Source organism: Coffea arabica, chromosome 5e (assembly GCF_036785885.1).
Source record: "Coffea arabica cultivar ET-39 chromosome 5e, Coffea Arabica ET-39 HiFi, whole genome shotgun sequence".
Classification (NCBI taxonomy): domain Eukaryota; kingdom Viridiplantae; phylum Streptophyta; class Magnoliopsida; order Gentianales; family Rubiaceae; genus Coffea; species Coffea arabica.
Window position 1 is genome coordinate 3,109,947 of NC_092318.1, and position 15,084 is coordinate 3,125,030.

Sequence of the window (15,084 nt, forward strand, 5' to 3'; positions counted from 1 at the left end):
TTAGGAAGCGTCAAAGCAAGACAAAATACACCTTTTTTTGGTAGCCAACATATTACATTTTGAAATAGGTTACATGGCATAAAGCACAATATAATTGTTCACTATCGAGATGCATAGAATTTTTTTTTCATAGGAAAGATGTGGGATTTAAGATGTAGAGAAAGGAAAAGGGATTTGAACCAAAATTGCTAAATCCTAAGGGTTCAACTTTAATCATTAGATTAACGTCTCCTCAGCTCGAGACGATAAGAATAATAAATTTCTAAAATTATAAGAAATTAGAAAGCAAGGGAATAATTTGTTATAACATATTTGGTGTCATGTACATATTTAATCCATTGATCATAGATTAAGAAATCATCATTTAACTGATCACTTTTTTGAATATAACAAATTTTACAATGACAGCTTTTATATCATTAATATGTTTTGGGTAAATTTTTATGCACCATCACATAATTAATTTCAAATTTGAAATTCAATTTTTACATAAATAGCATACATTTACAACTGTTAGTTTGAAAAAAAAAAAAACTTTACACTGATAGCACATAAACATCTACAACCACTTGTTTAAAAAAGAAAAACTTTACAATGACAGTGTGTAAAAATTTAATCTAAATATTTTGTGCCCAATATAAAATCACAATAATGTGGGATATATGGCAAGTACTAAATTAGAGTATTTCTCTTACTCTTTCTTTCTTTCTTTTCTCTTAGAGAAACTCCAAACCTTACTAAAGAAATCGATAAAGAGGTGGACTTGACCAGTTACCGCGACATACCCTGTTGTCCGACTAGTGGAGTATCCCAACAAATATTGGGGAAAAAACACCTTTAAACCAATAATTATCTTTCAAAAAATCGTCAATTATTCAACCAACTGGCTACGAGTACGACTCACCCAAAAAAGCCCTTTTTAGCAAGCTTCACTATCAACATAAGCCCACTAGCCCAATCCCTATGCTGAACACCCCACCGGCCTCTCCAACACGACGACGTCTTCACCACTGGCCTCTCCCTCCCCTGCCCTCCGCGCGATAACCTTCGCCTCTTTGCCTAAGGAAGCAATTCTTCTCAGTCCCTTTTCTCCCACCCAATTTGCTGTTGCTTTCTAGGGTTCCTGAGGAGACAGGTTTGGCCGAGAAACAGGTACGGAGATTGGTAATTTCTTGCTTTGTCTTTTGGTGTATTTTTGTTACGTTGATTTGGTACAGTGGATTTTACTTGATTCATGTTCTTGTGGGATTTTCTTCGGGGGGGTTGTCATTGTATTTTTGTGAATTGTAGTAAAGCAGGAAAGCTTTTGTTTGATTTGGTCCTGTGCTGAAACGGGTCGACTCGGAGAATTCGGCGGCTTTTTTGGACTCTGTGACTCGACCCACCCTGAATTCTTCGAGTTTGGGGTATTTGCTACGGACTCCGAGTCGACGACCCCTACTGCGAAGAGTATTTGGACAATGGTTATTATTATTTTTTATGATGCTTTAATTAAAACTGTATTGTTCCCTTTTGAGCCCTAGGGGAAAAGGGGAAGATAAAAATTGGATTTTGGTATGTGGGTCGGTCACTAAGTTCATTGGGTGGATTGGGCTTAGGGTTTTTGTGTGCAACTGCTTGTAGTTGGTTTTGGTTAATTTGGGTTCCCAACATTTTTGGATGGAACTCGGTAATTCCTTTTGGTTATATTTAGTTTCTGTAATGTGGAATGCCGTAGAAATTTTGTATCAATGACTATAGCTTTGGTTTCTTGTGGATTTGTGTTGATGAACTTTTGCTATATTTTGAAGGATCGAGGCATTGTTTTCTGTGAATAGATAGAGAGAGACCGTTGTCTTTCTCTGTGTCCGGCTGAGAATAAAGAGGTAGTAATGGCTGGTTTGTTGCCTGGTGATCCTTCTCACCATGGGGTATATGAGGCTGGAATTTATAAAGGTTCACAGGACAAGCCAGAGGAAGGTGGTGGTAGGTGGTACTTTTCTAGGAAAGAAATTGAAGAAAATTCCCCATCAAGAAGAGATGGCATTGATTTGAAGAAAGAGACTTATTTACGCAAGTCATACTGTACATTCTTGCAGGATCTAGGCATGAGGCTTAAAGTGTAAGTCTTTGCTCTGAGGTTGGCCAATTTCCTATTTTTTACTTGTATTCTGTCTGTAAAGTTTAGCAATTATCTGCATCTCCTCTTGACTATTTGGTAGTTGTCTGTTTATTTTCTTGAAGTATCAGATGTCAGAATTTTAATTTGATGATGTGACAGTCAACCGAAGTAGTATCTCTAGCAGTCATTATTTGACCATATGCTCTAAATTAATTAATCTTCTCAAGATATTGAAACCCTAAAATAACCATACTGGTGTGCTCTCTTATAGTTGGACTTGAATGCTTTTTTCTTTGGGAGCTTATGTTTTATTTTCACAATATCTAGTGGTCGAATCAGATGTAGATTCTCATTGCTTTACATGATTATTTCTTTTAGGTAAACATTATGACCATGTTAATTTGATGACCATATAAGAAATACATCGCTTTTGGTGCCTTATCTGAATAAGCTTGGCATGAATATGTAAAGTTAAATAGTAGGCTAAAGCATTATGAATAAAAATTCTTTTTAGTAATCAACTGCTGATTAAAGACTAACCACCTGTTTGGTTGGGGGGTTTTGAGGGTAATCAGTGGGTATGACCTTTAATGATAGTGATTGATAGTGTTTTGTACTCTACTATGGCAATGAATCTATGGTAATGGAAGACATAAAATTCTTCAATCACCATTTCCGAGTAAATTGGACACTTTGCCTCTCATTAACCACCCAACCAAAATAACAGGAAAGAAGCACTCCAAGATTTGTCCCCGTCTCTCTCTCTCTCTCTTTTCTACTCAGACTCCATCTTCATTACCCAACTCTCCTTGTTTTACCCACTAGCTTGCACTCTTGTCTTACTCATCTGCTCTCCCACCAAAGTGGATAAAGCAATGCGAGCTTGAGAGATGTTCTATTTATTTATTTATTTTTAGTTTGGTAGTTGTTGAGGGGATTCTGTAAGGGATTTTACAAAATTGGATTAAATTTGGAAAAGGTGTAGCTGGGATGTTGCATATCCATGGTGACTTGATATCTTGAGTGGCAGTTGGTGTTGATGGTGCTGGTTTTCATATTTACAGAACTTTGACCAATTTCAATTGAAAGTTTGCTTTTATCATGTTTGATGGAGGTGATTTGAAGAGTTTGAGAGAAATCCTTGAAGTTTGGAAAGTATGGGTATGTGATTTTACAGCATAGGTGGAGATTGGTGGTGATTTTGCAGGATCTCAATCTGGAAGCAAGGACAAATTTGAAGGGGAAAAAAAGAAATGAATTTGTGGACTTAAAAAAATTAAAGAATACTTAGTTGATTCCCATTGCAATACAACTACAAAAACAAGTGAAAAGGAATAGCCAAAACCTATTACCGTTGAGGACCTTTTGATATCCATTGCCATTGTCATTCTGGAGTATTTACCAAACAGGTGGTAAGTACCACCAATAGTGAATCGGTGGAACCTTTCAATGAAAGTTCTGCAGCATAGGCTAGTTTCTGAAGGAAAATTGTTTAGAAGCTTGTCTCAAGCATTAGTTGACCACAAGATTTCAAGAATCCTCCCTTCAGTAGTGATTTCCAGACCTTCTGAAGCTGACATGGAGAGGAATAGTTTCCCTTGTATATAAAACAAAGTGGAACAGTTTCCTTTGTACTTATAGGAAAGCATATGGTGGTGGTCAAACAAATTGGTTCATCATGTCAAGTTGGGTGACTTCTTTTTTCTTTTTATTTTTCCAATTACTAGTTTCTGTATTCAGGATGATCAGAAATTTGGTGTTTGATGAGTCATGCATCCTTGTGATACCTCAAAAACAAAGAAATTGTTGTTTTACTCCAATAATCTTCAATGTCTTGAGTGAAAGAAAGTTCTTAAGGTTGGATATGAAAACTTTGGACCGCTAATCCACTTTCATTAGGCAGAATATTGATGTATCTTGTTGTAGTAACTGTTATCATATTCCATCTCTGAATCAAAAGCGGTAAATGAGGGTGAAAATAGTAGCATCTTTAGTTAATATTTTGTTCCATGTGGTAATGCCATTATAGAGCACATTCTTGTATATGTACGATGTAAATAAGGTTAAATAGTCTACACCACAAATGATTTGTAGTGTCAGTGGCATTTCTGACATTGTAGCGTAGAATTAATGTAGCTTATATTGAAAATTTTTTTTGCCCTGCAGTGGATTGGACAGAAGTCCATATCTGATGTCAATTAGAAGCATATACTGTATAAAAGTACAACAAGTTGAAGTTCAAGGATTGCATATTATGTTTTTGAATCCACTAATTGGTGCTACCATCATTCTTAACTTGCTTTGTCGCATGGGGAATAGGAATACACGCTTTTAAATTCTGTTTTATCTTCTCCAGTCATTTTGGTTAATGGATGGTGTAGGTCTAGTTAAACAAACTTTTTAAGGAGTATTCAGACATGTATAGGGAAGACAGTGAATCATGTGTGTGCTTTACCTACTAAAAGAAACTAGTGCTCTACCAACTTCTAGAAACTAGTGCGCATGGAAGTTTTATTGTTCCCCTTAGTATATATAGCAGTTGATTTTTGTATCTGGATTCCATGTTATATGCTTCAAGTTGTGAAATTCCACTGGCATTATGCATAGGTATGGCCCCTTACCAGAGAAATTTCTCGTCAAAATCAAAAAAGAAGAAAAATTGATGTGACCATAATCATGCTAGATACATATTCTTACTAATTTGTAGTCAACTCATGAAGAATTTTTATACATTATTATTTTCACTAAATTTTTTAGCTTGTTTTGTTTTTGCCCATCTTTTTATATTTTGTTCTTGTTTTCTTCGCTATCTTTTGTAGTTAAAGATAAAGATAGAATGATGAAAAGGTAAATAGGATAATTAATAGTTCTAAATTACTTAACCATGTCAGTTGCCGAAGTTAAAAAATATAAATCACGTAAACATTTTTAAGATCTTGCCTCTTGAAATCTGTTTTTGTAGAAGCATGATTAGCAACAGTTGCATCAAGTCATCCTTAAGATGTTTATACTTGATGTAGCGATTGTCATGTAGCTTGCAAAGGCATATCTTCTTTGGACACCTGAGACCAATACGTTACTAGTTGACAAAATTTTTTGTTTTAAAAAAAAGTGTTCGTGGCAGTCCTTTCCTGTTTTCTTCTATTTTTTATTTTTATTTTATTTAATGTTTGCTTTGTGATTTTGAGTTACATTGCTAAGGATAATTAGTAATTTTGTCAAATGCTGAAGTAGGTTGGACATTAGATGCTTGAATTCTTTCTATGCACAGTATGTTTACTTCTATAAATATCTTAAATTGAACGTTTACTTGCTTGTGTAATTTTGGTCCTCTTTTCCTTGACCTTTTGCTTGCTGTGTTGGATGCTTAGCCTTCAAATCTACTTTTCTTTGCGTTTATTTGTCGTAGGATCATTATGGTGGTAGTTGGATTTAACAAATTTGTTTTGAGTTGAATCAAGTTTGGAGAAGTAGTATATTCCTTCTTCCTTTTTTGCCATATTCTTCTATATTGATCAATGGAGGAAAATATCACCATTTTTGTTCAATAAGATACCAAAGTGGATGGTTGACTCATTCCATACTAGAAATAATTGCAGGAAATCCTTTGATAACACGGATTCCTATTTCTCAATGATCTTCCATGATCAAGACAATTGGCTGAATCCCGTGAAACCATTTCATAGAAGTTCATTGATATCTTCTTTTTATAAAGCAAATCGACTTCGATTCTTGAATAATCCTCATCACTTCTGCTTTTATTGTAACACAAGATTCCCCCTTTCTGTGGAAAAGGCCTATATCAATAATTATGATTTTATGTATGGACAATTCCTCAATATTTTGTTCATTTGCAACAAAATATTTTCTTTGTGCATCGGTAAAAAAAAAAAAAAAAGCTTTTGGGGGGAGAGATATTATTTCACCAATCGAGTCACAAGTATCTAACATATTCATGAGCACAGTACGATGAAAGTTGTAAGCTGTCTTCGGGGGGGAGTTATTGTCTATCATTGGCCTCTATGGTAAAATCAGTCAGGAGGCCCGAGAGGCGGTGGACGGAGTGGAAGAAGGGAGGGGATTCTCGAACACAGAAAGGGGACCACCCCCTCTTTTTTATTTGATGCTGTTGCAATGTCAAGTGTTGCAGCTGAATATTGATACATTGCGATCTTTTGCATTGCAGGCCCCAAGTAACAATTGCTACTGCAATTATATTTTGCCATCGTTTCTTTCTCCGTCAATCGCATGCAAAGAATGACAGAAGGGTGAGTTGCTTTTTCTGCTCCAATCCTTTAGACTTCTATGCTTTATATTTTTTTTAGAATTCAGCATCAAAACATTCCTTTGTGATTGTTGATTTTCTAGGTGATTTGGGAAATTACTAGATCGTACCTTGACATGCAACTTTTTGAGCTGTAATTAACTTATACTGGACCAATGAGTACTTGACCAATAATTCTAATTGTGCTCTAAGCTCAGATGATAAGCATTTTTGTTGCTATTCTGGGTTTTGTTTTAAAATGTTATTTGAAAATTGCATTTATATTTCTATCAATACATGAACAAATGTGATGCTTGTATGTTCGAGTTTTAACTATTTTAGCTGAAAACTGACTTGCATAAGTTCGTACTTTCTTACGGCATGTTGTTTGATTTTCTTGTTATGATTTCTGATTAAAAAAGAATCGAAATTAGGTGAAGATAGAGCGGACTATGTGAATGTACATGTTGTAGAGACATAATTAGAGCATGGAATAGTTGCAATAGGGGCCATGTTGGACAATAACCCCAATGGGGAAAACTTTGTAGTTTCTTAATTATTTAAATGCTGTTGGATGTATAACTTTTCATCTTAATCTACAAGAAGATTTGAAATTTTGAAAAAAAAATACAAAGAAAAATTAGAAAATTAAGAGAAGAGGATGGGTTTATTCTGTTTTCTTTGTTTTCCATTAAAAGAATCTGGTTGGACTTAAAGACCATATAAACCCTTATATAAACTTATAGTTAATGTCTTCCCAATTCATCTTTGCGGAAGAACATATGCTTATCATAAATTTGCTGCTAATAGGGTGCATGTTGTCGTATTAGTATATCTGTCATAGAAAGTGGTGATGGCTGCTTGAAGTTTTTATGCTGTTATTAGTATGTGTGTTAGTGGGGATTCTACTAACTGCTAGGATGTCTTGTAGGATTACTAACTTCTTTCTATGGGCTGGTTCTTGATGATGAAAATTTATTTTTCTTTTTGTCCAGATTCTCCCTCTCAATACTCTTTTATAATGCCTGAAGTTTTTTGTATGGGCTATATTGCCTGCAGTGTAGCTATTGTTGATTTCTGTATTGGTGCTGAAAGCAGATTCAACTATTTTAAAAGTACCAAAAGAATTTATCATCTGAATAATGCTTCCAATACATTAATCTGGAAGTTGATAAGAATTGTCTTCTACTTAAATTATTATCGTTTGCAAATAACTATTCAATCTAACTTATTACATGTACCTAATATATTGGGCCTCTATTAGACTGATTGGTTCTGGGTAGTAAGGGTAGGTGCAGTTTTCCATGAATATGAATATATGATCAGTTGGACATGCATGAATATGTGCACTGTTAAATCACTATCTTACAGAATGTATTCTGACCCTGCCATCATGTATGCATATATGTTCGAATTCCATATGAGCTTTTGGAAGTACAAACGATAATAGTTTAGTCAAAACAATGATTAATAGCTGGTTTGCTTGTTTTGGAGAGAGTAAATCAATACTGAGAAGCGAAGAATGTATTGCACTGGTAAAAGCACTGCTTAGTTTTGTGGAAAAGGTCTCATGAAACGAAATATTTTTCTTTCTGTTCCTTAAACGTGTTTGATTAGATTCCATAAAATGGGGTATTCGAAATGGCTTGGTTTATTAGTTTCAAAATCCATCATATACAAATTATGGTTCCCAATTTTTCACTAATAAGAATCCTTTATTCATTTTACAAAAGTCTGCAAGAACATATGTAAAGTTTTGCTTGTAGCTGTCTTCAAAAGCCCATCCAGGTGCCTATTAATGTAGGCACAGACTTACTCAGAAAAAAGATACAAAACAATTTAGCATCATGTAAGGTGTAAAAAATTTGTTTCAATGTGACTGTCTATTCCTTTTGCATTTTGTTATGAATGGAGTTAAGCTCCTAAATGTTTAGTAGTATTATATAATTGTGCCTCTTAGGTCCCGCAGCTAAGCAGTCTCTTAATTTTTTCTCTGACTATAGCTCTTTTATATTAAAAAAAAAATGATGTGCTAAGACATCTTCCAGCGTAGTGCTGTTTTTTAGCAGTCTAAAATCTGTGTCATATGGTTGTGCCTCTTAGATCCAGCAGCTAAGCAGGCTTTTAAGTTCTTTCTTCAATTATAACTTTTTTATCTTTAGAAAGAAGATACTGGCATCATCCTATTTTATTAGTCTAATGGCAGGTTTTTAGTTCCTGCACTACTGTTTTGCCCATAAAATACAGCTTGCATTATCCTTTTCTTATTTCTGAGACTTTTTTGCAAATTAGATGCCATCCTTGTTGCATAGCATGTGAACAATTTTAGTCTTAGAGTGAATTTCTTCCACAACTGCCCTATTGTTAATTTCTCAAAGGATTTTCAAGTGAACATTCCCTGTATGCCTTCTTTGCTTCCACTAGTGTTGGGACTGATACATTGGATCCAGCTATTGTGGGACAAATTTCTTGGTCTTATGATATTCCCATATGATAATCCCTTAACATTCTACAAGTGTCATGTTAAGTTCTTCCACAGCGTATCTTTCAGTATTTAGCATGTAGATGAGTATAATTCATGTAATATATGTCTAAACTACAGGTTAAAATCGCAAGTCCTTGTTAGTGAATCAGTATTGATCTAGATTAATTTGTTCATGTAGTAGTCGTGTCAGAACTGAGAAATATAAAATTGTTGCTGACTAAGTCAATCTTCATTATTATTTCTGTTTAAATTAAGACTCCATTTGAATGGAGGGAAAGTTGTTTGGGAAAGTAAAGTGTAAGAAAATGATGTAAAGGAAAATGAAAATTATTTTCCCATGCATGTTTGGCTATGAAGAAAAAATTTGAAAGAAAATGGGAAGTTAGTGGTAGTTGCTGGCAGTTATTAAAGTGTTCTGTGTTGAACTCTCCATTTTCCTTTCAAAATCCTACAAAATTTGCAGGAGATGGAATGCAGGAAGTGTAGGAAAGTGGAAGAAAATTTTTCAGCTTTCCTGCTAACCAAACATACATGAAGGAAAATATCACTTTTCGTCACTTTCCCACACTTTTCCTTGCAAACAAACACTACCTAAGTGGTTATAGTACAAATCTCCTGACTTTATCTAACCAAACAAATTACTTCCTTAAGTACTGATATGTTCGCCAAATTTTGTGAATCTATTTTATTTTCTTTTTTTTTTTTTTAAACAAATGCAAAAATATGATTGGTTCTGCTTTTAAAAGCTTTGACCTAAAGTGCTGTGAACTTTGGGGAATAGTAACTGGGTCCAATCTCTTACTCTAGTTTGAGAAATGTTGGAAAAAAGGGTAGGGCATGGCAGCTTCATGAGTTGCAAAATATAGGTTTGTAGCATGTGCTGTTCATGCATGTAGATAATTTATTCAGTTTTTGTGCAAACCTAGATGGGAATTTCAATTGTATAATGAGTTGGCAGAAGTTGTAAACCTGAAAAAAAGGGGAAAAATTTTGGGCTCTTGACAATTACCGGTTCATGCCAAAAAGAAAGCAGAAGCTGATAAATATAAATGGCTTATGAGAGTTTATATGATTCTAAATGAGTCATGACGTAGTGATAATGCAATTTGTGGCTAAGAATTGAGAGATACATCAAAGCATGACAGACATAACCACAACTAGGATTTAGACATGAAATGTATTTGACGCAATATGCCTTGATTACCGAACTCATAAGAAAAAGAACTAGCAGATAATAACTTTCAGTAGCAACTGAAGTGAGTTTTGTAGAGTGAAGAGAAGCAATGTGGCTTCAGCACTGTTTGTGGAATAAATGGAAAGTTTGATTAGTTATGTCTATTGAAGATGGTAAAATTTCCATTTGGGTGGTAATAGGTGGTCACTAGGAGAATTACCAGGCTTAAAGTTCTATAGATTGTTTATAGAGGGAGAAGCATAATGCAGAAGTTCTCCATTGAATTACGGTTTAGAATTTGTGCACTTTTTTGGCATCATGGAGCAACTTGTCTATTCTGCAAAGTTTTACCAATAGCTTGGGTTAAAAAAAAAACAATGGAATGATCAGAACTTTTTTAGGTGGAAGATCAGGGGTTATGTTATTTAACTGGTTTTGATTCGATATTCGATCCTGGTAAGTATAGTGCCGGCCAATTATTTGTTTGAGTAGCTGTTGGATTTATGAAAACCTTGGGATTTGGTATCTGTTGATGCGTTATTAGATCATAGTAATGAAATGAGATTCAACATAGAATAGGATTGGGTACTTGTTTGAAGGAATAAATATTGATACTTGACAGCGAAAAGATAATTCTCCTTAACCCTTTGTTGGATGCTAAGTGCAAAATTTACATTCACATTTGTCGGTCATCTATCTACTGGTCAAAGCTAAGAACTTTGGTGATTGCTTTAAAGATGAATGCCAAATTTATGGATGGAAATTAAGCCAACTGCCCAGAATATTAGCTTGAATTTTGAATTTCCTAGAATCCTTTATTTTGTTTTTACTATTATTAGTCTTTTTTGCCCGATTTAGTGGGTTCCAAAGTGTTAAAATTTTTGGAAAAGTGAACCTAAATCTGGAAGGTTACTAAATGTGTGTGTGCAGTTTAGATGAAAAGTGTGTTTTTAAGGCATGGTTAGACAAATGTTTATTATTGTGGTTTTCCTTTGGGGAGATGAAAAATTTTGTGCAGCAACAAGATTTTGAAGTTCATGGACATAAATCATTGTTTCTGGCTAGAATTTTCTTTTAATTTGCTATGTGATCTTTAAGATGCATAATTTTCTATTTATTAGCTTTACAAAGGAAAAAGAAGGAAGGGGACAGAGCTTCCCTGGCCTACTCTTGTTTCATTGTTTTCTTTGTTCAAGCATATGACTGATTTAAGAAATAAGGGAACCAGTACCTTTGACAGTGTTAGCTTTTCATTCAATCGTGAATATAATTTCTGAGTTATCCTGAATTCTTTTGTAGACTATAGCCACCGTTTGCATGTTTCTAGCGGGCAAGGTTGAGGAAACTCCACGGCCTTTGAAGGATGTTATACTTGTTTCTTATGAAATAATTCATAAAAAGGATCCTGCAGCCGTACAAAAGATAAAACAAAAGGTAATGTTGGTAGTGGTCTTTCATTGTAAGATTTTGCCTATTGATCTTTGAATGCTTTTTGAAGTGTTAAGTCTCTCATGTCTTTTTTGCTAAAACATCCATCATGCAGGAGGTGTATGAACAACAGAAAGAACTAATTTTGCTGGGGGAAAGGGTGGTTCTTGCAACTCTTGGTTTTGATCTTAATGTGCTCCACCCTTATAAACCCCTTGTTGAGGCAATAAAGAAGTTCAAGGTTGCTCAAAATGCCCTAGCTCAAGTTGCATGGAATTTTGTGAATGATGGGTATGATGTATTTTATTTTTCATAATTTTCTGTGTAATGCCCCTCGGCCATTCTTCCTCCTTTTGACCCGGGAAAGCGGCATGCAGGCTTCGGACGTCTTTATGCTTGCAATTTAAGCCCCATCACATTGCAGCAGGTGCCATTTTCCTTGCTGCCAAGTTCCTAAAAGTAAAGCTCCCATCTGATGGTGAGAAGGTTTGGTGGCAGGAGTTTGATGTCACCCCACGCCAATTGGAGGGTCGGTGGCTTACCTTACTTTGAATAGAAGTGTTATAGGTCTGGTTTGTGATACTAAATAGTTAACCATCCTTGTTGTCAAGGATTAGCAAAACTGGTTAATAACCATCCTTGTTTTCAAGGATTAAGTCACAACATCGAAACCTGTAGATATTCCTAAGTTAAGCACCTTTCAAATTAAAATTCATATTCTGGTGGAGTTCAGAGTAATAAGGACGGGAAGCAGGATGGGGCAAAATAGAAAAAGAACAGGGTGGCATTACCTGACTGAGAAGAACAACACTATGCTTTTAACTTCTGTTTTATAACAAAACTGTCTTGTGATTATGGGAGCTTTGTTTATTGCAGAGGTTAGTAATCAAATGCTGGAACTCTATGAGCAAAATAGAGTGCCACCTTCTCAAGCTAGTGAAGCAGAAGGTAGTGCCGGAGGTACTCAAAGGCCTCCGGCAAAAGCTCCTGGTGCCAGTGAAGAGACTGTTGTGAACAACAGTCATTCTCAGGGTGGTGGTGCTACTTCAAAAGCAGGATCCTCAAAGTCAGCATCATCCAGGCTCATTGCTGATCAGTTGCATTCTGATAATCATGTTGGGCCTACAAGGGCTGCTCAGAATCGTAACAATGCTAATTCTGAAGCAAATTACCCTTCAGAACGAAAAGGAGATGGTGAGATCATTGATAATCAGCATCATGACAGAGAGTCATTCCCTTACCCTGGGAATGCAGGAGAGTCGCACAATACAATGAGGTTTGGTTCTGAGGGACACAGTGACGAAGATCAAGATAGGAGCGAAGGAAGAACTGAAACTAGAGATGAAGGTGATTTGAAAGACAAATATCATGGTCGAATATCAGACTACAAAGATGGTGCAGTAGGCCAGTCACCTCAACAAGGCATAAAGTTAGACAAGAACAAGCTGAAAGCTGCACTGGAGAAACGGAGGAAGTCACGGCCAGAAGTATCTCGGAAAACAGATGTTATGGATGACGATGACCTGATAGAAAGAGAACTGGAAGATGGTATTGAATTAGCTGCTGAAAATGAGAAGAGCAAACAAAGTTGGTCCAAATCTTCGAGCAGGCTGGACCATGACAGCTCACATCAGTTTAAGCATCATGATGATGCTGGAGATGGACATTACCCAGTAATGAAAGGTCATGGAGATGATTTTGACAATGTGGAGGAAGGTGAGCTCGAACCATTTGATAATGCTGACCGTGGGTATCAGTCTCCAAAGGCAAGCAATCGGAAGAGGAAGGTTGGTAGTCCTGCTGACAAGCCAACAGAGGGTAAACAGCGGCATGATTACATGGGAACCCATAACCATAGTCACCATGACTTTCCAGAAGATAGAAGCAGGTTGGGGAGGCTCGGTTATTCGGAAAGGGACCACAAAAGGCATGTCCAAGAAAATCACGTCTAAATGCGTCATTGTGTGGATGAAATGCATTCTTGCGGTTATGGTATTTTCTTCTCTTCCTCGTTGAATTCCTTGGAGAATCTTGTGATGACTGGAGAACCTGCCAGCTTTTCTTCAAGATTAATCATGGTACTTGCACTGAGTTTGGGATGGTTTTGGATCAAGTCCTGTATGTCTTCTGTTTTCTCCAGTCATGTTGAGGAAAAAAAAATTGTACAAGGATGGATCTAAGATGATAATTTAAGTATGGAGGGACTTACATAAGGTCCATTTTTCTCCTTTTTACCTCCAATCCTAGTGGGAATTTTCGATCTATTCATAGATGAGGCGAAGATGACAATAAACAAGTGCAGAACACTGCAACTGAGGTGGCAAATGCTTAATTCATTCACTGAGTCTAGTGCTCTTATTGAAGATTGGCATCATGTTAGACTAATTTTTATGAGAACTTTGTATGATATTATCCCATCTGCTTCCATAATTTATAGTCTGAAGGCTAAACTATGATGTATTATGTTTCGTTACAATCTCTGCAATGATGAATTTCTCATTTATACATTTATTAAGTTTTTGTACAATTCTGTGATGGCATAAGAGGCACATCATATGACTGATGATTTCTTTCTTCTTACCATATGGTTTAAGGGAGAACTTAAATGGCCATTCACCAAGCCGGGGGAAAACGAACAAAAAACACACCAATACGTTGTTGATCAAGTCTTGGAAGGTGCTGAGGCTTCTAAATGTGTCCCTAAAAAGATAGTGTTTATGGCAACGATATTTGAGGAGAATTCAGTCGGAATGAGTTGGTAATCAAATACATTGTTGTTGTTAGCCGGCCATTGCTGTTTAATTATATTCTACCAGTCTTAATTGAATGTTCAGAAATAGAATTTCTCTACCTCTATTTGAATATTTGAAACTTAATGGGGATCATTCGATGTTTTCATAATTTCATAAAGTTATCTTACAAAATAAATTCAAATTTATGTTTGTAAACTTGGTGGTCAAAACTAGCTACAATACTAATAAGTTACTAATCAGTTACTCGTGTCTTGTGTTTTTAGCTCATTTTGCAAAGATGAATGCAATGCTAACAAAAAAGACCCATTTATTTATTTACAAAAAGGATATAAATTCTATGAAATGATCATTTCCATTGTTCATTCTATCATAAGTTTTTTTATTGCTAATCTAAATTTTATAAAAAAAATTATAGAAAAAAGTGTAGGAATACCTATCTTTTTACCTAAGGACAACATGCCTCCCATCTTTTTACCAGAACCTTGCAAGAATCTCAAGACTAATGCAGACGAGCAAAGCATGAAAAATATGTGAATTTGACTATTATAAAACACACATAAGTAGAAAATGTGCATTAAAATATTTTATTACTTATCACACATTGTGATCACCAGGATATAGCCTTTTTTTTTTTGGAAGCACTATGATATAAAACAAAAAAGACTAAAGCTAGTATGTAATCAAAACTGCTGCTATACATATAGAATATTACTACTTTTTAACTTGGACCGGGTTGGCTGGTTGGTTGAATCGGGGAACCAAGCAGGCATTTGATCCGAGTTTATTTACAAAACGCAGATGATAGCAACCTAATCAAAATTGGTTAAAATTGAAATCAATCTCGAATCCTCATGATAATTATATGAACAGAATAACGAA

General features: G+C 35.4%; 1 protein-coding gene across 2 annotated transcripts; it reads left to right on the forward strand.

Moving 5' to 3' along the window:
• The first annotated feature begins 809 nt into the window (after window positions 1-809).
• On the forward strand, window positions 810-13,979 carry LOC140006431 (cyclin-T1-3-like). Of its 2 annotated transcripts, XM_072048286.1 has the most exons (7): window positions 810-1,152; window positions 1,791-2,101; window positions 6,288-6,369; window positions 11,324-11,458; window positions 11,568-11,743; window positions 11,830-11,981; window positions 12,329-13,979. In XM_072048286.1, exons 2-7 carry the CDS (start codon window positions 1,872-1,874, stop codon window positions 13,402-13,404), a joined length of 1,851 nt encoding a protein of 616 aa, XP_071904387.1. In that variant the 5' UTR covers window positions 810-1,152; window positions 1,791-1,871; the 3' UTR covers window positions 13,405-13,979. The 2 variants fall into 2 exon arrangements, with proteins under 2 accessions (XP_071904387.1, XP_071904388.1); XM_072048287.1 differs by lacking the exon at window positions 810-1,152 and having other exon boundaries at window positions 2,071-2,119.
• Window positions 13,980-15,084: the final 1,105 nt, after the last annotated feature.